This window comes from Felis catus, chromosome D1, assembly GCF_018350175.1.
Source record: "Felis catus isolate Fca126 chromosome D1, F.catus_Fca126_mat1.0, whole genome shotgun sequence".
In the NCBI taxonomy this organism is placed as follows: Eukaryota; Metazoa; Chordata; class Mammalia; order Carnivora; family Felidae; genus Felis; species Felis catus.
In genome coordinates, this window is record NC_058377.1 from 48,551,575 (window position 1) to 48,578,473 (window position 26,899).

Below are 26,899 nucleotides of genomic sequence, written 5' to 3' on the forward strand. Positions count from 1 at the left end.
CTCTTCTTATGAAGACATTATGGATACTAGTGAATTAAGCAAATTACATTACTTTCTTGGGTTGAAAACTGAAGACCCATAGAGTCTTTAAGCCTCCAAAAGTTCATCTAGCTGACCAGGGATCTTTTGAATAGCAATTAGGATAGGTATCTATAGTGAATGTTGGAACTAAAATCAGCATACATGATCACAGAATTGTTAGGCAAATATTCTGGTAGACTATGAATGATTAGGCACTGTTATGCCACTAAAGGATTTTTGTCTTTTAAGTACTTCCTAACAGAATTTCTTTCAGCCTGAGCCTTTACACTGTATTATCAGAGACTTGTTTTCCTTTCTTTGAAGTTTTTTTTTTCTCCTCACTTTGCAGCACTTTGATAATGTGAAGGGCTTCACTCTAGAGAAGTCACTGAAGCAAAGAAAAGCTTCACAGAGCCATACTGAGAGAATTAAAACATATCACATTAATTCATCCTTCCTTTCTGTCTTCCATCAACTAAAGAAAGTTATAAAAACAAACAAAAAAAGAATTAATACGGAAACACACACATATAGAGAGCTGTAGTTTTATTTTATACTTTTGCACATGAAGAACAAAAACCTCCATAAAGCTGCGAAAGCTTTCTAGCATCATCAAGTCCTCTTCAATGAGTCATTAACTTGCTGAAGCCCAGAAAATCAAATTTGGTTTAAGGCTGTTTGATAATGTAGTAACACAGTAAAATGTGATTCACCAATTAGCTCATGTAATTAGAAAATCAACAACATGCTCTTAGTGGCTGGTGGACACACATAAGTAAAGTCTATTGTCGTTCTTTATAGTTGCTGATTATAACCACACCTTCAGTTGATGACACTGCATCCAAATTCCTTATGGAAAAGAATCCACAAATATCTGTGTTTACAAATAAGATTAAATAAATTAATACTTAGTTCAGTCGGTCATTCTGTCACTCCTTTTTGTTTGTTTGTTTGTTTTCCCCCTTCATCAATTCTTTCTTTCCAGGCTCTGTTAACCAATAGTGCTTCTGGTCCTTATCTTTATAGAGCTCTCAGTCTGCAAGAACTATGTTAAACTCAAAGGAAGGAAAGTCAACTGGTTAAAACCCTGCCAAAATGATGGTTTAAAATCATGGTAGTTAAAAATTAGTCTTTCTAGACAATCCCTAAATACTAATGATGCTGCCGAGACGCATGTAAGAAAAAAGACACAGCCAGCTGAGAATTTTCTCATGCAGAGGTTTTTGCCTGGCTGAAAAGGATTCTGTGATAACAATGGCAATTGAATATCTGTTAGATTATTTTAAAGCAACTCTTCCTCTATTGTTTATACACACCTGTTGATGCATAAGGCATATATTATACATTGCTATGTTTAAGTATTTTTCTTTGTAAATTCATGTCAATGTAAGAGTTTAGATGTTGTTAAACTTTCTCACTAGGAATTTCACACATTTCCTACTTCATTCTTTTCTTGCTGCTACTAAGGTATATGGGCATAATTACATGGTCCAGGGCTTCCTAATAAATATAATGAGGATAATGGGGATGAATTACCTGAGCTTGAGCCAGTAAAAAAAAAAAAAAAAAAAAAGTATTTCTTATCTGATATGGTTATTCTTAATGCTTTTCTTTGGCAAAATATGATATATGGTTATACTGCCTTCTCCACTGGCTTTTTAAGGTCGTATTTTAGTGTTCATTCATGGAAATTTTAAAAGGTATTAGGGAATTATTTTCTTGTAACTGTAACATTGCCCCTAGGTTGTTTATTCTTTGTAACCTCACAATGCCTATTTTGTATTGTTCCCTTTGCCGTAAATATCACAAATTCTAAGGAATGCAATAAGCTTTGATTATTTTTGTAGTTTCGCTCATATATTTTATAATAGCTTAGACTATATTTTATTTGGATGAAAACATAAAATCACAGACATTAAGAAAGTGTGGTTTATTCTTAGCCAGTATGAAACTTAACCCCAAACATTATAAAAATGCAGCCATCTCCCCCTCAACATGTATTTAACATTCTTTCTTTTTTTCTTATTTACAGGTCAATGGGACAGAAATTGAATATGAGTTTGAAGAAATTACATTGGAAAGGGTAAGAAAAATCCAATAATTGAAAACCTCAGTCTTGCATTCAACATCCTGCATCCTAATGGATTGTTTTGTGAAATCACACAATTGTGTATTTTACCTTGGAAGTTTCCAACAGGACTCAAAACAAAAATATTAATGAAATGCTTGCAGTGGAGGGCACAGGGACAGACCACATCACCAGAATGTTCCATATGTAAATGGCATTGCCAAGATATGGAGAAATTAATGAGAATGACAGAAATATTCAGTGAGCTAGTATAGCACTTTTTCCTATTGTTTCCATTATTAATGTTTTGCTATACATTTTTAGATACATTACAAAAATTTTCATTTATACATTAGTAATGCTATCTCATAACTACCATTACCATGAATTTTTTAGTTTAAAAAAACAAGCAGTGCATTTTAAAACCACCTCCCCCATGGAAAAAAATGCAGCAATCCTTCAGACCTCTGCAAGTTTGTTATTAGGTCCTTGGCAGGATTTGACAAATAAGCAAAATCCTGTGTAACAACCCTAATATATAAAGATAGTTAACAAAACAGTAAGAAGGCCTAAAACCACCTAGAAAAAAAATGACCAAAAGCATTAATAGGACATTCATCAAAAAAGAAAAGACCAATAACATATGAAACTTGTTCAAACTTATTAATAAACAAAGAAAACAATGATGCTAAACGATTTTTGTCTGTCCAACTGGCAAAATTTTAAAGGAAGGTTAATACTCATTGTCACGGAGTGGGCCTGGAAATTGTTACAACCATTAAAAAAAGCTATTTGGACAAATGGATCAAAAGCTTTAAAATGAGCACCCTTTTTGACTGAGAAATTATAAGAATGCAGAAAGACACAAAGAATATTCATATTGGTATTGTTTATAACATTGCAGATTGAAAAAGACAAGTGTTTAGTAATACATTATTATATGTCCAAATAATAGAAAATTATATTAAATTACATTATAATAGTATTTTTTAAGACTATTTAACTACAAGAATGGAAAGCCTAACTAGGTTATCTTATTAAATTAAAAAAATTACATTTCATAATGGTGTTTAAAGTATAATCCTATAAGCACGAACATGAATAATTTGTGTTCATAAGAATATACATAAAGCCTGGAAGGATATGTGCCAAAATGTTAACTCTTATTAAGGATTTTGGATAATTTTTAGTTTCTTCCTCTTGTTTATATTTTTTCCTACACATTCCACAATAAACATATAATTCGCTTATAATAAAAAATAAAAATATAAGTATTTTTCTAAGCTTTATCATTCAAGTATCAATTCAGACTCTAGACCTGCACTTAAATTTATATCTTCTTTTAAGTTTACTGATTATGCACTTTCCTGAGTCAGGGAATTTTTCATTCTTAACCTAATTTTTATTGAGCATGAGTGGTTTCAAAAGGAAATTTACATTAAAAGTTAAGTGTTTGACAGATGTGTTCTTTAAAACTTCCATTATGAACTTTGGTTAAATTTTAATGACATGCTAAATGAAGAAAAATGAGGCTTAAGGAAAATTAACCCAAATGAAAAAAAAGAACACATTTCTCCTACTAAATCACTAATCTTCTCCCTAGGACTGGCTATATAATTTGCAAAGCACAGTGTAAAATGTAAATGTGGAGCCCTTGTTTAAAAATTATTAAGAATCAAAAAAGATAGTAAGAGCCCAACATTAAATGCCATGTGGCCCTTCTTAAATGCAGGACCCTGTTTGCAAAGATCTCTCACTCACAGAATCAACCCTTCTCTCTCCCCACACCCCGACACTAAATATGACATCATTTTGTTACCCTGGTTTTATAGGTTAGAAAATCAAAGCTAACTTTGGTGTGAGGTAGAACATTCAGTGGGAGTCAGACAGCTGTGTGTTCTAGTCCACATTTTGACACTTCCTTGCTTCATGACCTAGTGTGTCATCTCATCTCAGTCACTCTGAACCTTGTCACTGCCATTAACAGCACTCCCTCCCAAAAAGCTCTGTCAAGCACTGTCTTCGTTGAACACCACCTCCTCTCCATTCTTATCATCTATTCCAATACCCCCACCTCAGAACTTCTTCCAACTCCATTGGGACCTTGAATCATAGATTTTACCTTTCCTCTCCAGTTTTCTCCAGTTTTCATCTTTTGTATGCCCACCCCTACCCCACCTATCATACTCCAAGTCTTCCTGTCACACACTTTTAACATTTCATCTCCTCTCTCCCTTTCTGTGTTCACCCAGCAAAGCCTCAGTCCTCCATTCTCAGCACCTGGGCAAAGAATGGGTCCACAGAAGCACTCCTTCATCTCACTTGAAACATACAGCTATTGATTTCAAGTGAACCTTCAAAGCATCCTAATAATTCCTATACGCTTTTAGAAAAATCACTTTCTCATTCTCTGGGACAATAGGTTCACAACTTACTTGGTCTCCTCAAATCTCAAACACCTCTCCCTCATACTCAGTCTCAGCTGTTGACCTCTCTCCCTGTGTCCTTGAGAAAATCCAAGCAATCAAAGAAGACCACCTTACTTTCCTACCACCAGGTCTGTTAGTGTGCTCTCCCTGTTACAATGGGAGAATGTCCCCTGCTCCTTTACTAGGCCAGCCCTTCGCTTGTGACCTGCACTCCATAACCTCTTGTCCATTGAAGGACTTTGCTTCTATAGTTTTCTCCTCTCTCTCTCCTGCAATATCCGATGCTCTCTCATGTTTTCCTGGATATACATAATACAGACATGATGTAATCTCTCTCATTAAAAGAGAAGAGTCCTCTAGCAATGGAGTCCTAAAAGAAAAAGCAAAACAAAACAAAATGTCACTTTCCCCAATGTTCTCCTTCTATTGTTTCATGATTTTATTTTTCTTTACCAAAAATAGAGGAAAGTTGTCTGTTTTCAATAACTCCAATTCATTATTTCATTTTCCTATTTTAAACTAGTTCATGTTTTCATCCCCTCAGTGGCCCTAAAACCATCTTTATCAAAGTCTTGACAGGTTCCATCTTGTTAAATGCAAGCAGCAGTTCTCTGTCCTGAGTTCTCAGTAGCATCTGATGCAGCTGTCACTGCCTCCTTCCCTCAAGATGATAATTTCTTGCCTTGCAGAATAAAACATTTCTCCTACTTATTCACCATCTCATTGGTACCCTTAGTCTCCTTGTTAGCTCCTCCTTTAAATATTGGAGCATTCCAGAAACCCAATGGACAGGCCTCTTCTTAATCTCTCCTCATTCCCTAGTGATCTCATCCACATGCATGGCTTTAAATACCAATTGTCAACTGATGATTCCCGAATCTGAGTCATGACCTCTCTCCTGCATTCCAAATGTAAACAGCTAACTGTCCAGTTGGCATCTCTGCTGAATATCAAGAAGGTCTTCTAAATTTAGTATATTCCTAACAGAATTCATGATTTCCCTGCACTCCCTACCCTTGGGGCAAAAACGACTTCTAAACTAATATTCCTCATCTTAGCTAATTGGTTCTATCATTTTCCTTATTATTCAGCCCCCCCCCCCCAATCCTCTAGGAGTCTTGCTTAATTGCTCTTTTTCCCTTGGCATCCAGAGCAAGTCCTACCAGTGCTACCATAAAAATATATTTCAAAATCAATCAAATTTTACCATTGACGCTGCTGAATTCAAGTCCAAACTAATATCATCCCATGCCTCGACCACTTCAGTAGTTTCCACTTTTGCCCACTCCTCCTCAAAGCAGCCAGAGTAATCTTTTTCAAAAAAATAAGCCAGATATACCACTTTTATTCTTAAAATTCCACTCATTATCATCACCTGCAAAACCTTATACACTCTGACCCCTGCTTCTCTCTCTGACATTATGCCCTCACCACCAACTCCTGTAACATTTCACTGTAGCCATATGTACTTTCTTGTCATTCCTCCCCAAAGTCAGGCTTTTCCTACCTCAAGGTCTTTAAATATGTTATTCTGTCTTCTTGAAATAACCTCCCCTTGGATCTTTACATGACTTGCGTTTTTCACCATTTAAATATGTGCTCAAATGTCTCAGAAAAGTCTTCCTTGCAAACCCCATTTAAGTTAGTACCAGCATCCCCCTTACACTTTTTTTCCCATTTTCATAGCTTTATTACTTTTTTAAATGTTTATTTATTTATTGTGTGTGTGTGTGTGTGTGTGTGTGTGTGTGTGTGTGTGTGAGAGAGAGAGAGAGAGAGAGAGAGAGAGAGAGAGAGAGCACATGTGCAAGTGGGGTAGGGGCAAAGAGAGAGAGAGAGAGAGAGAGAGAGAATTCCAAGCAGGCTTGGCGCTATGAAGTGCAGAGTCAGACGTGAGGTTCTAACTGTAAGATCATGACCTGAGATGAAATCAAGAGTTGGATGCTTAACCAACTGAGCCACCCACATGCCCGCTTTATTACTTTTTTAATTGCACTTACCAATCTGAGATTTATGTTATTACTTTATTGCTCACTTTGTTAATATCTATCCCCCTTCCTAAATATATGCTGTATGCAAATACATAGTCATTTCTGTATCCAATTTGCCTAGAACACTGTCTGGAATATAGTATGTACTCTGAATATTTGATGTATGAATGGATTACGCCAATGCTCTAGCACTGCAAATGCAGTGAAGTAAAGACACATGGCCTGCATTTGAATCTTGGCTCTATCACTTACTGGTTGAGTTACTTTGAGCTGAATACTTAACCTTTCTGGGCTTTAATATTCATACCTGAAAATGAAACTAAAGTGTTTATAATTTTCTCCTAGGGTCTTTGTGATGATTAAATGAGTTAATATAAAGGTTTAGGACAGCATGTATAGATGCTATTCTTAGCATTTCCTTTGTGCTAATATGGTAGTTCTCATAAATGTTATTTATTAGGATCAGGAAGGAAGCTTAATAAAAACATAGCCTACTAGTCTCAGTGATCTAACAAGTCTCATTAATAAGAATTTCTCTCATATCAGTTTTTTTTCCAGTTACTTTGTTAAATATCAGACATCGAATGATTAAGAAGTTATGGATCTTGCTATAAGAACTTACAGCTTCCACTTTTTCTTCATTTAAATCTAACATTTAATTTAGTAACAAACTAGTCACATTTATGTGACACCTCTATGAAGTGGATACATACATCTCTATGAAGTGGATATTGCCAACTCCATTTTACATATTGGGACACCAACGCTCCGAAATTAAATAACTTGTTAAAAGTCACAATGTTAGTAAGGGATGGAGGTAGGATTCAGACCTATGCCCAACAGATACCAGAACCTAAACTCATTGCCACTGAGTTAGATTGCCCTCAAAATTAAGTTCAAGTGTCATTTCCTCCAAGAAGCATTTCTTGACTTTCCCTCTTGGGCAAGGTCCCCTTATTATAAATTAATACAAGTAGAGAACTTCTCACACTAAATGATGAATAAAATATGTCTTTTCCACTGACCTATGAATTCCTTGATAGGAGGAATTTCATTATAGTGTTCTTTATATTAGCATGATGATTTAAAAAGTAAAAGGGAAGTTACTGAACAATTTCGGGACAAGTTGATGACTCCTCTTCCTCTACAGCATCATTGTTCAGTGCATTGGCCACTTGCCACACATAGTGAATTCCACAAATGTCTAATGTTCATTTATTTGTCAAGCACAGTCCTGGGCATTGTCCTTGTTTCATAGAATTTTACAGCCTGATAGAAAACACAAAGAAGTAAATAGCCAAAAACCATGAAGAATAGCAGAGTGCTGTGGATACCTGGCCCAGAATGGAGTACTTCCTTGAGGCTTTATACCTGAGCTTACTTAGGAAAGAGGAGAAGAAGCAAGCCATGGAAAAGGGAATGGAAGAAGAAGGTCTCTCAGACAGGGAACAGCAGATGCAAATGTTCAAGGACCCCTGGAAAAATAACATCCTCAAGGCACTGCAAGTAGTCCAGTCCAGTAGTCCAGTTGAGTCCTCAAGGCACTCACCTTGAGGTATGGCTTAGAGGGAGAGACCAGGCTGGAGTGTGGGAGAGGCTGAGAACATAGATACTTTAGATAATATACAGAGGGCTTTAAATTTTATCCCAAAGGCACTGGAGAACGTTTGAATAATTTTAAACAGAGAAGTAACAAAATCATATTTGTGTTTTAAAAAGATTACTTTGGCTGTGTTGTTGGGTGTACATTTCATAGGATGCAGGAGATAATTCAGGAGATAGTGCCATTTAAGACATATAATATAACGGCTAAATTCTGCCAATGGTGATGAATATGGTGATTAACATATTCAAAATATGTGAAGAAGCACCTGGGTGGTTCAGTCAATTAAGCATCCAACTTCAACTCAGGTCATGATCTCGTGGTCCTTGAGTCTGAGCCCATGTTGGGCTCTGTGCTGACAGCTCGAACCCTGGAGCCTTCTTCAGATTCTGTGTCTCCCTCTCTCTCTGCCCCTTCCCCGCCTGTGTTCTCTCTCTCTCTCCCAAAGATAAATAAACATTTAAAATTTTTTAAAAATATGTTAAGGATGTTAAAAGAACATATTCTAATGCTTTTTAATATGGGAAATGCCAGAAAGAGCAGAAAAATCAAGGATACCTAGATTATAATCCAACAAATTCCTTTCAGTAGTACAATCTGGGTTTCTCAGCATTGGCCACCTGTGATATTTCATATCTTTCTGACACCATGGGCTCTTACGACAGTATACTCAGCTATAAAAGTAGCTGAGTATAAAGTCTATGCCTCTAAGTGATTTATCCATTATTCATGCATGAAGTTAATAGGTTATGTACCCCCAGTATGACTTATATCAAGAGAGGCTAGTTTACCCGGCATGGATAATAGATTCATCATGGCTTTATAACCCTAACCATCATGCATGACTACAATTTAGCAGAGATATTGAAGTGACTATATGACTATCTGCCATCTCCTCTGACCCATGCCCCCAGCCTCCAAAAACAAAAACAAAAATAATAACAATATCATTTGGAGTACTGTCCTGACAGCCGCAGGATGTATGATCAGGGGATATTATTTGAATGTTCCATCTGATGAGTCAGGGATATTCTTTTGCAATTAAAAAGAAATCAAAAGATCTGAGCTATCTTCCTAAATGTACAGCAATTTGTAGGGCAGAGTAAAGTGACTGATTTATTGTACCCTCCAAATTCCTATAGAATTTGGGTATAAGGTGGATAACATGGGGATTCTGAAAACAGTATTTGTGAACTGCTGGGTAAAACCCATTAAGAGTTGTCTAATGGACAACAACTGATGGACCCTCTAGATTCATCCAGGTATCAAATGAATTGGAAATCATTGGATGTCTGAACCACTTAGGCCAAATAAACTTCTCTCAAATTTTTGAATTTTAATGAAGATGAAGAATACCAAATTCAAATAGAATTAAGGATCTAATTACTTCAAATAACATGGAAGCTGTGGGTTTTTAAATTCCTGATTTTTTTCTGTGTCTCTGCAACTTTCTCCAATTTAACATAACAGGAATAAAAAGCCAGAGTCCCAATGATATTTGTCATCTGTATATATATAGTCATCTGTAGCACAGTCTTATTCTAGTCTAGTTAAATAATTTTTAATAATAGGTACATTTCTTAAATGAATTACAAATTTTATATATTCAATTATCAGTGTATATTTTAAGTGTGTTTGAAATATAAGGCACAGTGTATACAAATAGTATGTGCATAGAAACCATTTAAACATAAATGTGTATTTAGTTATAAACAAAAATATTTACTTAATATGTATGAATTTTGATCAGATCTTTATTGGCTTGGTGGAAAATATCACAAGATTTATGGAACAGAGTAGGTTTATATAAGCACTGGAAAGGAACACAGTCTTTCTACTCAGACCTTACTTTGAATCCAGGATCAGCCACTTTCTATGTGACCTTAAGCAAGTTACTTAACCTATTAAAGCCTCAGTTTTCTCCCTAATGAGTAAGATACTAATATCTATCATATAGCATGTGGTGAAAAATAGAAATAATATATGTATAATACATAAAAGAGTTAATGGAACATCATAGGTGTTCAATATTATTTGCTATTATAAAATGTGACATGCACACATACACACTTATGTAGGCTTCATTTTTTTTTTCTAAATTGTTTGTTTATTTTTGAGAGAGAGAGAGAGAGGCAGAGGGAAAGGGAGACAGAGGATCTGAAGTGGGCTCTGTGCTAACAGTAGAAAGCCCGAATGCAGGGCTTGAATTCATGAACTGTGAGATCATGACCTGAGCCAAATTTGGATGCTTAACCAAGTGAGCCACCCAGATGCCCCCATTTTTTTTTTCTAAGATGTCACTGTTCATGTAAGTTCAGGCTATGATTCTGAGGCTAGGTCAAATGACAAACGCATGCTTCCTCTTTCCCCTGTATGTGTGTGACTGCATTTATGGTAAATGATAAGCTTCTTAAGTGATCCCCCAAATGTACATATATCCAATTATCCATGTATTCTTCAAGCACATCAAGCACATAAATGGAGCCTGCCTTTAAGTTTGCAGCCATAGCTTCCTGTAGAATAACACAGTACTGTTTGTAGCTCAGTTCTTTGTTAACTAACAAGAATTTAGTCCAGGCTAGACAAGCAGTTACAGTGTATTCTTTTGTTTTCAATATCTTCAGATTATGATATTTGCTACAGATGTTTTGATACCTCCACAAAATCTTGCATTCCCATAATCCCCTACTTCCAATCTCTACATGTGATAAAGTGGGCAACTATTGTTGCATCCAAAAGAGCTGACAGAAGGAACATCTTCCTTTAGGGAAACGGCTCCTTTCCTCATTCTAACCATGTTGTTCTGGGCACAACTGCCAGTTGTCTGGGGACAACCACACAGTTGATTGGTCTAGAGCTATGAATTGGAATTACCCGGTGAGCCAGTAAAAAACCAATACTGGTACCTGAGCCCTACCCTAGGCTAAATGAGTAAGAACCTTGGGAAGGTAGAACATGGGACATCTTTATTTTGAAAACATTCTGAGTAATTTCATGCACAGTTGAGGGGTTGACACCTGAACCAAACTGAGCCAATAAATGTGCTCCTCAGGATTTTTCACACTAAAGTGTGGAGTATGGAGGGGTGTGCTGCAGTACAACTGTGGACTAAAGCTGGGAGATAAGAGGCAGGAGAGTGGCCAGTTGCCCTCTGGACTTCCTGCCATGTAGAGTAGGCTTATCTGAGAAAAGGAGGATTCCTGAGAGAAAGCTAGAGATAGAAGAAAGGGAGAGAGAGAAAGAGGGTAAGAGAGAGAGGAAGAGGGAGAGGGGACAATAGAGGGAGAAGGAAGGAAGGAAGGAAGGAAGGAAGGAAGGAAGGAAGGAAGGAAGGAAGGAAGGAAGGAAGGAAGGAGAGAGAGAACAAATAAACTGGTAGCCTCCAATTTAGGTGGGTCCTAAAGACAGACTCCATTCCCTATCCAATGGCTAACTGAGTCTTCACTTATAGTTCAGCTATCACTGTGCTCAAGTTATTGAGTAGGTCATAGGTCATGGCCTAGGCTCCTCTGGCCATAGCCCATTCTCAAAATAAATATTGCCTTGCTTTCATTCTTTACCTTTTCTAAATTCTAGTCCCATCTCTCACCACTAAGGTAGAGTCATAAAGCAAAGCTCTCTACTCAAATAGTGCTGGCAGGTTGCAGTAAACCTTAATACTCCAAAGCTTGCACATACCATCTCCTTTAAAGTAACCCATTACTGTGTTCCAACTACAAGAAATAAAAAAGCAATAAAAAAAGTGGCAGGTAAAAAGAATGGCTAGTGACAGGTCTATGAATTTAGGTTTCTACTGTCTAGAAACTTTTCTGATTTGGGAATGAGTAAGCTTCAGTACATGTGGAAAGTGGTTTGCAGTATCAACTACTGGACTCAGATGTCAGAAAAAAAACTGCTAGAAATATAGTTTACAGACATTTGAGCGGTCATTAATCTAACTTTTCTTTAAATGTAAGCACCAAAGTCTTGGGATTGAGGAGCTCCTGGTAAACATACCTCAAAGGACTGATTTAGATGAATCGGCACAAACTACATTTAGCTGAAATTCAGCTGCTGACTCCAACCGTCTCCATTTTTCTTTATAAACTCCCAGATGAGTTATCTCCCTTCTTTCACCTCACAAACCTTCTGTGACCAAAATATTAACAAGTGCTCCCTTCTAGTTCATTAGTCTGGCCTTGGTGCCCTCACATTGTCTAAAGTGGCCAATGTATTTTCTTCTGTGAACCACTTGTTATGCTATTATTACCCCCCCAATCTTTCTTTGACATGGCCCCTGATTATTATAAGCACATTTAATGCTAGTGTAATGGTACTTTTAAACCTAACATGTTTTACACTGAATCCACAATGGAAAGACTTACACAGAAATGACAAAACTCTATTATTCCCAAGTTTAGTTTTCTAACCAGAGTAGATCCATCTCCAAGACTTGTATCAACAAGATATGGGTGGTTAAGAAAATTTTGCAAGGAAAGCTCTCTCTTGGGGTGCCCCAACTGTTCAGGAGTATGGTGGAGGTACTGGAAAGCAAAGGAGCAATACAGGCTACCAGAAATCACACGTGGGTCACTAAATAACAGATCTTAAGAAATGGTAAAAAAAAAACTAGGTCTTATGGTACTCACAACTGAACAAACCCTAACTGATGTAGCTAGGGCAGCAACAAATAAAGTATCAGTAGGTCAACTGTTAGGCTAGCAGCAACAATAACCTCAGTCATTATTAGTGCTTCTCTTCCCAGCCACTTCAGCCATCTCCAGAATTACCCCAGTTCTATGTCCTTATACAGTGACAAGACAACCTTTAACTACATTAGTCAGTTTTCTGCACAAGTAACTGCTACAACATTCATTACCCTTTTCTGCTATACCTTTCCAATGTTGGTTGGACATTTGTTGCTGTCCATTTCATTCTCTTTACCTTTTCCATTTTGCTAAATGTCCAGGTTTTAGTTCAGATATCTACCTCTGCCACACAGTGCATGTGGTTTGATGGAAGCTAAGGTGAATCTTAACTCCAGGGGTGGATTCTTACTGATGTAAGTGTGTTAGCACATCCTACTGCCCTGGCCTCCATTGGGTGATATGCAGCTTGATGATCCAGTGCGAAGTGAATTCCATGATTCTTAGGATTCTGAGACAGAAACCCACCCTATTCTATGGGCATGAAGTGAGGAAGTCTGTAGCTCAGATAGTAGCATGGAGCCATTTATGGCTATGAGAAGATTCCAGCTTCAGATTGAAAGAGGATTTTAGATGGCAGAGTTGATAAATGGGTAAGTATCAGTATTGGCAACATCTTGAGTCAAACCACCTTTGAGGCACCCCTTCTGATTTCAACCCTCCATCTCTTTACCTCACCCTACAATGAAACTTGTTTTAATGGAGAGAAAGCAAAAGGAAAAATACAGGGAGAAGAAACAAAAACACTAGTAATATCTCAAAACAGAGATGCACAGGAGAAAAACTGGTAGTTGAAAAATTTGAGAAATGATTATAACCAGTGGGTTTAAAAGTATATATTTTATCTACTTAGTGAGCTTGATACATTTTTAAACTTTCAAATGATCTATCCCTTGGAGAAAAGGGATGCATATGTTATAAAAATATTCATAGGCATCAGAACCTCTGCAGTGTATTACCTAGTTTTTAAGCTTAAAATGTTCAGGCTGTATAGACTCTGCATAAATTGAACAATGCACATTTAGTCATTGAGAAGAATGTCGCCTTGCATTTAATTCAGGATCACCAATCAGGCTTTACTGATCCTAAACTTGTTCTTCACTCCCTTACCGTTTTTGCTTGACAAGCTCTTCCTAAAAACCCAGTTCATGTATTACCTCCTCTGAAAAGCTTTGTCAGATTCTCTCAGTTATAGTTAGCCTACCCAACCTTTTTATCACCTCAGGGCTTTCTCATTATCACCTGTGCTCATATTGTGTCTGCCTTCTTTGTAAATTTCAAGGCCCTCAAATGCTGTAATGTTTCTTGGTTTAATCCTCTTTATTTGGAATCTGGCTGTTTTGAATCACTAGAAAGAACTACTAGACCACTAGTTGAATCATTAGAAGAATTATTTAGTCTTCTGACAAGAGATAGAGGATAAGGATATGTATCCTTTTTTGTGTGTGTGTATATATATATACATACATGGTTTTTTTGTGTATATATACATGTACACATACATGGTTTTTATGTCTGTGTATATATATATATATATACAAATATATATAAAAATCTGTACACATACAAGATTTTTGTATATATAGGTACATGTATGTATGTGTATATATATATATATATATATATATATATATATATATACACACACACACACAAAAACCTTGTATGTGTACAGATTTTTATATATATTTTATATTTTACATTATATACTTTATAATATACATTACATATATTTCTTTCATGTATTTATGTGTTTATGTTTGTCTGTAGGTAGATAAATAGCATCCTCTTTGTAAGCTGAGGCCAATGCTCAATGCTCTTTCTGGTGCTTGTAGCAATAGCTGCTACAAAAAAATATATCAATTTCTATCATTTATTAAAGTTTGAACCTTACGTGCTAGTCTCTATGTGGTGGTTATGTCATATCCTAACAATTAGGTCATTACGTAAGTTTTAGAGCTTCCATTTTGTAATAAGCAGATTGTAGTTCAAAGAAGTTAAGACATTTGTCCATGGTCACAAAGCTAGCATTTGGCAGAGCTGGTTGATATTTCTGCCGTGATATGTGGTGCTACCACATAACATGAAAAATATGGAAGGTTTTCTGGAGTAAAACACATATTCTCTGACCAGCAGTAATATATTCAGACTGCCTTTAAGGCTTATACATTTATCAAAAGGAAACATTTAGCCAAAAGGCAAAAGATCTCAGGTTAGCTCTGAAAGCAGCTTCAAGAGAAAGACAAAGACAAAACAGAAAACAAAGTCAGTGAATAGAGATGTATTTATTTTTCTTTAGGATTATATCTTAATATTTGAGAAATAAACCAGGCTCATCCCTCCACCCACTCCCTGCATCTGCTTAAACTGCTCAAAGCTCGGTAATGCAACTCAATTCTGGGGAAAAACAGCAACAAAAATGACATCACGTCTTGCATATTTAGCCTTCTTCTAATTCAAAAAAAGGAAATCCAGTTCAACCAGTGCTCCACTTGTGTTTTTGAAATCTTCCTCATGAAAATATACCCATATTTTCTGAAGCTAAAATTGATGAGGTTGTTAGCTCTACTATACATGTAGTATTCTTGCTTCGTCATGTGATATAATGTATATATTATAATGTGTTTAATGCATATGGTATGATATAATGAATATATTTTATCATATCTTAATATCACTGTTATTTTCAGAATATTTTTCAGATATTTCATTTCATCCTTCATACTTCTCTGTGAAATAGAAAAAGAAAACATGACACTCCTCATTTGCAAATGAGGAAACAAAGGCTCAGAGAGTGTTTTCATAGGTTCCTTAAAGTCACTCACTGCAAAGCAAAGCCCAATCTAAACTTCACATCTTTAACTTCCAGCCCCACTCCTTTTCTTCCATATCTTACTGTTTTGTTTTTGGGTTTGTTTTAATATCAAATCCAAATGATCACCCTCTTCTTCAGGTAGAACAAACTGAAAATATTACAATGTAGTCATTGATTTCTCAAACTAAGCTGAAATCAAAATAAAACTTTTTCTCATACCAAATTAGATTTTAAGTCACCCCAAATCATTTAAACTTGCTTTTGTTTTTTTATATTAAAAAAATTTTTTTGACATTTATTTATTTTTGACAGAGCATGAGCAGGGGAGGGGCAGAGAGAGAGAGAGAGACAGACAGAATCTGAAGCAGGCTCCAGGCTCTGAGCTGTCAGCACAGAGCCTGATGCGGGGCTCAAACCCATGAACTGCGAGATCATGACCTGGTGCCCCGCTTTTATTCTTTTAAACATTTATTTTTTTCATGTGTATTTATTTATCCTGAGAGAGAGAGAGAGAGAGAGAGAGAGAGAGAGAGAGAGAGAGGAAGGGAGGGAGAATGAGCACGGGAGGGGTAGAGAGCCGGAGCGAGAGGATCCCAAGCAGGCTCCACAGTCAGTGCAGAGCCCAAATGGGGCTTGATGTCTCGAACCATGACATCATGTCATGAGCCAAAATCAAGAGTCATCAAGAGTCAGATGTTTAATCCACTAAGCCACCAAGGCACCCCTAAAGTTGGCTTTCTTAAAGCAACAAGCATAAAAGTTTAGGCTCTTGAGAAGCATTTCTACATACCAAGTTTTTATGTTTTACCTCCAAGGCAGGAAGGCTTTCACCTTCTAAATTTTGAAGATTATGGAAACATTTCCTACATTGATTTGAATGATCTTCTAGCAATTTCTACTACACTATTGCTACCAGTAGAGCAAAGTATTTCAAGTGTGGATTTTATGGCTATTTAGCCTGAGGGTAAATTGTGGCTTTAACACTTAGGAACTTTGTGAATGTGAGCGAGTCACTTAATCTGTCTGCCCCTCACTATGCTCATCTCAAAACTAGGGGTGATAATAATACCTGCCTCATAAGGTTATTATGAGGACTAAATGAGTTCATAATAAAATAAAGTGCTTGAAACAGTGCCTGTCCCCAATGAGTCCTATACAAGAGTTAGTCATTATTATTACTGGTCTAGCTCCTCATGTGACAGGCCTTGAATTATTACAAAAAGAAATCAGAGTTCACTTTCTCCCTTAAAACTTTTCTCCTGAAGAATTACTACTACTACCCTATTCCTTTAATTATTCCTCATATGGTGCCCTTCCTTTGGCAGTGCTCCTAATGAGTATTACCTTTCTTGCTAAAATATTCTCTCATTCAGCAGATATGCATCGACTTCCCACCATGGTGCCTGAGTCCATGTTTTGTTCACTCCACAATCATGAATTGATCGCCTCTTCTGTGACGGGTGTATTAGATATTGTCAATAGGCAGTGAATGAGATAGCCTCTTCTCTCAGAGCTGAGTGGCTAGTAGGAAAGACAGACTTGCTGAATAAGTCATTATTTCAGGGAGATCTACTATCATACAGTGTCATTCGGGCTTGTCATCTTCTTGTTCCGTGACATAAACCTGGAAAAAAAAAAAAAAAAAAAGGAAAAGGAAGATGCTCTCCTATTCATTTTGCTATGGTAAAAGGAAAGCCTGGGCTTTTGCATTGGCGACTTTTTCTTAGTCTGTGGTATGTTTTTCTGTGTCTGCATTCAGTGATAAAATATATACAGGCAACTAAATATTTTGTGAGGGCTTGTTATTATTGCTTCAAAATTAAACTCATGTCAGTGTTATTTAACCACCTTCTCTTAAAGCATGTTACTTTAGGGACAGGTGGTCTTGAGCCTGGGATGTTTTGACAGAAACTATGATACATGCTTTTCAGAGTGGTCTGTCATATTTGGCTAAGCCTACAAGGATGTTCTTAGGTGAACTGACCAAATCCTTTGCCAACACTTGACAATGCAGTTGAAATGCAGTATTCTGCTCTCTCTGGACAACCTATGCATCACTCCGAACTGTCTGTTCTTCTGAATAAGAAGAGGATTTTTTTTTCAAATATAAGGGAAAATATTAAGGACATCTGAACTTTGTGATTACATTTATTAATTGCATTACATTTTATAATCCTCCTTGCTCCAACTCTCTGAAGTAATTATCATACTATCTTTCAAACTGAGACACTGGGTGATAAATTGACATGCCCAAGGTTGCATGTGGAGTAAAAATCTGAACTGAAACTGTTCAAATCTAAAATTCCACAAAGAACCACTTGCGCTATAGTTTCAGGGTCTTTCTTTCCACGCACTGTCAGGGCTGACTGTGGTGTTTCACATAGCGAGGGGATTTTCTCTTTGGAAAGCTTGGCATTTGAACAGCTGATAGAAGAATTCTTAGCCTCTGGTTCCCAAAGGATATTTCTTAACTTAAGCGTAGAGTCTGCATTTGTGCTCAGTGGGGAAGGAAGAGTAATGACATTAAATGAAGGCAGCACTGACTGTGAAATCAGTTACCTTTTAAATCTCAGGGTTATTGAATTAATGAATTAGTCTTAGAAGGCTGTGTATCATTCTTAGAATCCTGAGAAAGGAAATTGAATATTAACGCAGTTCACATCCATAATGCACAATTTATAGCCACATGCAGACTAAACCATATGGTGGAAACATTCTTTCATTCTTTCAGATTATTTTATGTTGGGTGCCCCACATACAGCAGGTCTTTTAACTGACTTGTCGTATATGATCAAAATAATAAAACATCTGTTGACAATAACCTTGAGAACAAATTGGTGCTTCCCAAACTTGCTTGAGCTATAAAATGTCTATTGTAATAAGGAATACAAGATGTGGAGACAGTATTTTAAACACACACACACACACGCAAACACACACAGTATGGTCACGTCACCTCAAAAGTTATGTCCTCCAACACTGCTGTAACCTCATTCACAGAAAACTCAGCTTCACTGTGAATATGTGGGGCTATTTTTTTAATAGTTACAATGGTTGTGAGTTCTTAAAAAGTCTACAGTAGGAGATTAAATAACCATAGTTAGGCAGTTTCATATGAAGCATGTCAAAGCTGCATAGTTTCAAAACCTCAGGAGAAAATTGAACCTTCTGAGCTTTTATAAGCTACCAATGAATTGCCAGGCCCCAAACCACCACAGAATTTCCTGCTGTCTGGTAAATTGCCACGGACTCACAGTTGTAGCCAAAAACATACTCCATACTGGAAAATCTGTGATTCTCATCACAGTCCCCGCCTTGCATGGCCTGGGACCACAGTCTGGTTAGAAGGAGCCCATGGAATATTTTGTAGTGTTTTTATTTCTGCTGTCCTCCTTCAGTTCTGCCATTGGCATGAGGTTCCCTTGGACAGACCAGAATCCTTAGTAGAATTTCCAAAAGAAGAATGCAGTGAAACATTTCCACCTCCTGCTTTGTATGAATGTAATACATGCTTTAGAACTTTTAGCTCCCAGAAATTTGAAATCTACTGTTTTATTGGGCCTGAATGGAAACACACTAAGTTTAAACAAGTGTTAGTACCCACTTCCCTTGCACGTAGAACTCTCCAGAGACCTGGCCTTGACTGCAAACACAAATTAACTTTTAGCCAACTGAGAAGATCCCGACCCAATGTTTCTTAATATACATTGCTGAAAATCTCAGTTATAGCCAATTGTTTTCTAGTTCTCTTTGCTTCATGAGCTCACTGTGAAAATGTTGTTCATTGTCCTTTCTAAGACTGCATACCACTTCCTTTGCTTCTTAGAAAAAGTTCCACTAAATGAACAGAAGAGTTTATAATATTCCACTTCCTTTAAACACAAATGCCATGATAATAGTAACAATAGTTCCTGAATACTTGAGATGTGCTGCTGAGGCCTCCATTGTTTTATTTAAGCTCTACAACAAACAACCATTTAGCTTTAGTTATCCTCATTTGGGAGATAGGAAAACTGAAGACTCTAGTACTTAAGTAACTTAGATTTAAAATCATATTTCTGGGGCACCTGGGTGGCTCAGCCAGTTAAGCATCCGACTCTTGATTTTGGCTCAGATCATGATCTCACAGTTCATGAGTTCGAGCACCACATTGGGCTCTGCACTGAGAGTATGGAGCCTGCTTGAGATTCTCTCTCTGTCTCCACTCTCTCTGCCCCTCCCATACAGTCAGTCAGTCTCTCTCTCTCTTTCTCTCTCTCTCTCTCTCTCTCCCTCTCTCTCTCTCTCAAGATAAATAAACTTTAAAAAATAAAATAAAATCATATTTCCATTAAACAGTGGGACTAGAATTCAGTCCTGGCTATTTTGATTACATCTGTCCAGTCCTGTTTCTTGCTATAAACTTATAATGTGGATGTTATTAAAACCCTTATTCAGATGGAGACTCTGAGGCTAGATAGTTCGGTAACTTACCCAGTGTATAAACCATATGTGAAAAGCCAGGGGGAGAGGGAAGTAATGCAACTGTATATCTCTAGAGCATTCTGCCTCCTCTGATATTCTCACCTTAACATCACCATCTGCTTAATCAGAGAATAGCCCTAACTGTTCACACCTAACCAGTCACTGAATCAATTCCACATCTCTAATCCCCCTCAAATCCACCTGTTTTTCCCCCAGACACACTCTGTTCTACAGGTCACCATCACTTCTCACCAGGATTATAGCAGCCCCCTAACTAGTCTTCATGCCCCAGGCTTAAGTCCCTTTCAGCACGTTACTCACACCATGGCCACTGTGGTCTTCCTCAAGATCAATCAAGACTATGATAGTCTTTACTCCTCATTGGCTTTTAGGTAAAATCCAAACTTCTTGGCTCAACACCTAAGATCTTTTATGTTCTACCTCTCCCTTAAGCCTCCAGCTTATCCCTTACTATTCCCTTCTTGTATCTGGACTCCACCCACATGATATGACTTAGAATTCCTCAAATTCATAGGATTCTTTTTCTCACCTCTTTTCTGTGAGTATACTTCTCCCTGCTCTACCCCCTTTGCCTAATTAATGCTTACTCAAACTCCCTGTGTAAGCTTAGGCATTCTCTCCTTCTAGGAGCCTTCTCTGACACACCCCATAACTATCTCCTCTATCAGCCATTTGAAATCCCTGTGTCAAGAACACTAATGGGCCCTTTTCCAGAACTTAGGAGTTGACTTCACTTGGTAGCTGCTGAAAAAAGAGTACATACAAAATAAAACCTTGGTTTGCAAGCATAATTCATTCTGGAAACACACTTGTAATCCAAAGCACTCCTATATCAACGCAAAATTCAAGAACCATTGGTTTAGTTGGGATCATGTGACTTTCAGTATCACATCTTACTCATATAGCAAGACATCGCTCATTTATCAAGTTAAAATTTATTAGAAATGTTTGTGCCTCTTGCAGAACACTCACAGAACAAGTTACTCACAATCCAAGGTTTTACTGTATTTGATTAAGAAGAAAACAAGTAATGTGTCCTAGTTGCCTCCTCTGCCACAATTACGTAGCCATTCATAAATGCAAATTTTCCATCCTACCAGAATCTACCTAGAGATACACTCAAGATGTTGAGTTTATCAGGTAGACTCAAGATGTTGATGTTGGTTTAGCAGCATTCATTCATTCAGCCAGTCATTAAATATTTTTTGATTGCCTACTACATGTTATGTTCTGTTTTAGCTTCAGGGCATATAGCAGTACTAAACAAATAATCTCTACTCTTGGAGAGCTTATATTCTACTGGAGGAGAGCTCAAATAAACTAAACAAGTAAAAGGAAGAGTATATTAGATGGTAGGAATTTCTGTGGAGAAGATAGAACAGATTTGTATTGACCTTAGTTACCAAAACTCATGAAAGTTATTTCATGTTTCCCCCTAAGATAGCAATTTCTGTTCAAAATGGTCATTGCCTTCATCCCTTGACTAACATGGGTGAGTGGTGTGGTAACCCCTTCCTCCCTACTTGGTTGGACTTCAGACACCTTTGGAAAAGTGTAAGTATGGAGTTAGCAGATACTGCTCTTATAGAAGAATCAAGGGCATTCCACAAATATATCAGTGGAACAGACTTAAAAAGAGTCACTGTCTCACATTGTGTTCTTTCTCTCTCTACCTCTGTCTCTCTCCTCTCTGCCTCTATCACACACACACACACAAACACACACACACACACACACACCTAACAGGAAAGGTTGTTTTGGATAAGACTATATGTGATAAAGCTCTATTTCTATCTAACAGATGCTACCTTCAAATATTTGTTGCTGGGAATCAGACCTATTTCACTGTTGACTATGACTGTAAGAGGCAAAAGGCATTGTGGGTGTGTCCTGGTGGGTATTTAGAAGATAAGAAGCTAATCTTTGAATATGAATGTGCTGCTGAGCATTGTCAAGGCCTGAAATAAGACCTGGTATACTTGGGGTTGGAGACCCCACCACTCCCCAAGCTAAACTTCCTAGGACATCTCAACCCATATTAAAGCTGCCTCTTTTCTATGGAACTAAGAGAAAAGTTCAAGGAAGTGTACTGTGTAGTTGTTGTAAAGCTATAATTGCTAAAGGAATCTCTTCCTCCTCAGGAAGATTCTATCTACTTCCTTGATTAGAGCAGGAACTCTAGGAACTCTAGATGCTATTATAACACCCAGGTACATATCACACTATATCATGAATCCCTCTTTCCTGGTCAGTCCTCATCCCATCCCTCATCCCTCTGCTGAGCTAATCTGTGAGGGCAGTTTTATTCATTGCTGAATTCCAAGTATCTAGCAGAGTGTAGGTACTTAGTAAGAAATACATGATGGAAGAAAGGAAAAATAGGTTTCTATCAAAATAGGGAATTTATATCATAGAATAAGAAAATATTGGAGCCGGAGAAGGTTTACAGCTAATTCAGCCCTATAATTGATTTTGATAGGTGAGGAAAATGGAGTGTCACAGAGGTGTAAGGATTTACCCAAAGCAACACAATAAACTATTAGGAAAAAAAATACAACCTGTATTGTTTCTTCCTCTGAGAGAAAATTTCTTATTATGATATAAACTGATAAGTCATATGCTCTTTTGAGCATTCAAAACCTAACATGATGAATAAAATGAATAAAATGTGAGGTACTTTTTAAATAAGAAAGTAACACCTCCAGTTTATCTGTATGCATTTTGCAACACAGTATTTTTCATGTGTTTTGGACCCAACTACAATGTAAAAGAGAATGCTTGAAATTAAAAGTGCTTAAAATATTCAGCAGGTATGATCTGCAGTAGCCAAAATAGGCTATTCAGTGATGATACTTTCACCAATTTCTTTGTCCCTACCCTAAGAAATCATGTGGCATCAGTGATGCCTCCAGAACTGAAAACATCAAGAATAGAAAATTGAATATTTCCTCCCTTATTTGCATTGGAATGCTCATTCTGTTCCTTTGAAGATAGTTGACTTTTGAATTTCTCTTGTATTTACATTTTATATATATCTCTATATAGAGATATATAAATGCTTCTCATGACTTCATATTATCACTACTTCACAGGAGAAACATTTGAGGTAAAAATATTCCTTCAAACTTCTTTCTTGGTTGTCTGTATGACAGCATGTCAACCTTAGCTAAACTGTTTAAATTTTATTTATTTATTTTTACAGCTTTTCAATATATTTGCAATAACCTTTGGTCAAGGGCAATAATCTTCTGACCTAACTTTTTAAATATAGCTTTCCTTTAAAGATAATTCTGGTTGTTTCCTCCTGATAATTTTGATTTATTTTCCCCACTTCCTATTTAAGACTCACAGATACTTTCAAGCCTAAAAAATCCAAGATTTAAAAAATGCTAATTCATCAGCTGAAATGCTGTTTCACTCATTTTTTGCCTAGCAACTGCCAGATGTCCTTCAGGTCATGATTTAACTATTGCTTCCTTCAAGGTGTTGTCTCTGACCTTCAAATCTAAATTATCCAGCCCCTGTTATTAGTTTGTCCCATAATAGATGTGAATTTATTTGTACTTACTTATTTCTCTTTTTAACATCTGCCTCTACCATTACATATTAGACTATGTGAAAGCAGATAGCATCTTCGTTTTGTTCACCAGTGACTATTTGGCATACAGCACAGTGCCTTATACATGACAGGTTCTCGGTAAATTAAGGGGCATATTAAAAGAAAACTTTTTATAAGTAGGGAGAGATGAAAATTCTATCTTTCTAATGTACCACTATTTTGGTGCTCGCTCTTATAAGCAATGTGTGTGTTCAGGAATCATTGCCAACTGGGAGAGGAAGAAGCATACAGGAGGGAGTCAAGTAATTTTATCTTGCTTCCTGTGTTCTTTTCTAAGAACGTCTCCATCACCGCCCCTTCACATGGCAGAATTCCGCAAGTACAAGCTCAAAACCACTAAACATCAGATATCCTGATAACACCTTGGTGAATCTTCTCTGCCTACATGAGTAATTCAGTGTGAAATCCCAACACTTAGCAGAGTCTGTGCTTATGCTAAGCTCTTTGATAATCACCTCCAGCCATTTAACTAACAGCCTTGACCAGGGGTTACAGCCAAGACAGAAGCAGTTCATGACCTGTTTTGATATACACCAGCATCTAGAATGCAGAAAGAATTGGAAACTCTACATGAAATATCAATTAAAGAAGTAATACTGGTATATGTCAGAACAATTATCTTTTTTTTCTTCTTTTTGTTTCTTGATAATGTGTCTCTCAACCCTAATCCTTCTCCTTACCTTTGCCTAGATGGCCCAGTATGATCATGCCTAACTCACCTTTCCATCTGCGTGCATGACTCCTCTACCTCACACCTGCTGGGTTACGTCCAAATATTATTCATTATTATAATACTAGTGCCTCAGTACTTGTGAGAGTAGACACGTGGCAAATAATACATAAATACCACCACATATATGCTTGCCCATTTACAAATACATGTGTATGCAGGGTTTTTCTGATTTTAACATTGAGATAGCTGAATGAAGGAAATTTTATGGAACCCAAAAGAAGAGAGTCAAAACCTCAGTGCTTAGAGTAACCATGTGAAAAACTAGACCCCATTTATCTATGTATGTGTGTGTGCATGAGTATCTATTGTATGTACACACACACACACACACACACACACACATACATACACACGTACACACACAAATCTACTTAAAGGGCTCAGATCTACTTTGGGGAATACTAAGGCATATTTATCATAAAGTTTGGAACTTTATCTAGGTTTCAGTAATATAAGCTGGGTTATTTCCCTCTTCACTCGCCTCTGTCTTTCCTGCTTCTCTGTGTTAGGCAACTGTTCCTCCATTCCTCAATACCCCCATGCTCCCCCCATTGCTTCCTTCTTTCTCTATGGGAACTTCATCCTTTTCCTCTTTCAAACTAAGCTTTGCCACTTATCTTCTCCATGATATCTTTCCAGCCTAAGTCAAAGAAGACATCCCCAGGTTCAGGCTACCATAATCGGGGACATGTGTTGTACTACAACACATCCTGCCTATTTACAAAGTACATGTATATGCAGCGTTTTCTGATTTCAACATCAGGATTGCACCATCTTGACCCAGTATTTTCTGATATGTTTGTCTTCTGAATGATGGCCCTCCCCTTAGCTTTTCTCTTCTCTGTGTGATTTTACTTCTCAGAACATATAGTTCCACTTGAAATCAGAGACACTTCCCTAAAAGCAAATTGAAGAGAAGAATCAGTTGGGCCCATTCTAAGTTTACAAATTTCATGTATTTTATACTCTAGCTTTGGGGGTTTTGTCCATTTCCAAAGAGAGTGTTTTTTTCTGCTGTTATAGCCATTTACGTCACAAGCTGGACACAAATGGAATACTAAAGAAGCTATGGTGCATGGTTGTTTTACCCTAGTAGTTGCTTAAGAGTGATCATTCTAGTAAATATATGTAATGACATTTTTACTTATACATATCTGATAAGCTATTACAGAGTAGAGATTGCCCTGTATAACAACTATGCCCTGTATTTCTTTTTATCCTTGGCAATGCCTAAAATAAATCTTTGCCTATTGTAGGTGTTCGTGAACGTGTGATTTTTCTCTTGTTTCCTAGGGGATTAGTGAGTATTTAACTTGTCTTCCTATGTAGAACAAAAATGTTGCAATGATATTTTTAAGACTGTCATAGGTTGACTCATTTTGAAATATTTTTAAAAATTTAACTTTTGTTTAGAAGAGAGTTTTGGATTCATACTCCCCTTCCTTGAGATTGTGATATGTCAGTCTAGTCCTGCTGTTTTGTGTATCATGGAATGTACTCATTCTGTGCTATTTCCAGAAAATTTTTTTGGTAATTAATAGAGCTGGGTAATAGCTTTTTAAGCTAGAACTTTTGTGAAATTATGAAGTACTTAGTATAGTACTAAATGTTATATTAGTACTTTTTGTTAGTACTTGTGAGAGTTGTTAAATATTTAATATAGTACTAAGTTCTGTATTCTGTATGTTAATTTTTTTATGAAAGTTCTAAGCTTTGGGATGGAGAAAGATGTTTCTGGGAATGTGCTTATTTTTGAGACATAATTCACTGGTTACTCAATTGAAGAAATTTCTTTTGGGGAACAGTACAGAAAGAATGCATAAAACTCATATTTAAGACTCTATGGTCACAAAGTATAGCTCTTATTCCCTTTAATCCTTACACTTAAGGTTGGGATTACCCCCTCAGTGTTTCTGTAGCAGAATGTGAAAAGACCACAAATAATTGTAGGAAAAATGAACTTTGGAGCACAGAGTTTACCTTCTCAGGAAAAGCAACTCTAAACTCCATGTCCTACCATATGCCCATCTAGCTGCCATGACTGCTCTGAGTCAGGATGGCAGGCTCACTCCCATCATGCACTCTTTCTTTGTAAATACATCATTTGACAGTGAAATAGTGTGTAGCATTCAAATTCAAAAGGTATTGAGACATATAGCTCAGGATTGGAGTTTGGGATCTGGACAGCTTAATCATTGAAATTGAGACTATCTTGGAAAATTCAGATCGCAGGCTAAAGCCTCTCACAAATGCCCTCCCAGGTACCAGAGTTTCTTCCTTTTGCCATCCTCAAATCCAAAGGACCTTAGAGAAATCACTTCACTCTCTGGGCCTGGATGTCTTAGTCTGTTAATGGGTAGAGGTTCAGTTACACGACCTCTTAGTACTTCCCAGATGTAAAAGTTTTCTTCTGGTCCTGAAGAACTGAGTCTGTTGTATCGTATCTAAAT

General features: G+C 37.0%; 1 protein-coding gene across 27 annotated transcripts in view; it reads left to right on the forward strand.

Annotated features, from left to right (window-relative positions):
• DLG2 (discs large MAGUK scaffold protein 2) overlaps nt 1-26,899 on the forward strand; it is a 2,054,427-nt gene that overhangs the window by 1,403,434 nt on the left and 624,094 nt on the right. For all 27 annotated transcript variants that reach the window (XM_023239374.2, XM_045039809.1, XM_045039811.1 and 24 more), the window contains one exon: nt 2,054-2,104. In XM_023239374.2, coding sequence (XP_023095142.1) covers nt 2,054-2,104 — 51 coding nt within the window. The remainder of the gene's footprint in view (nt 1-2,053; nt 2,105-26,899) is intronic.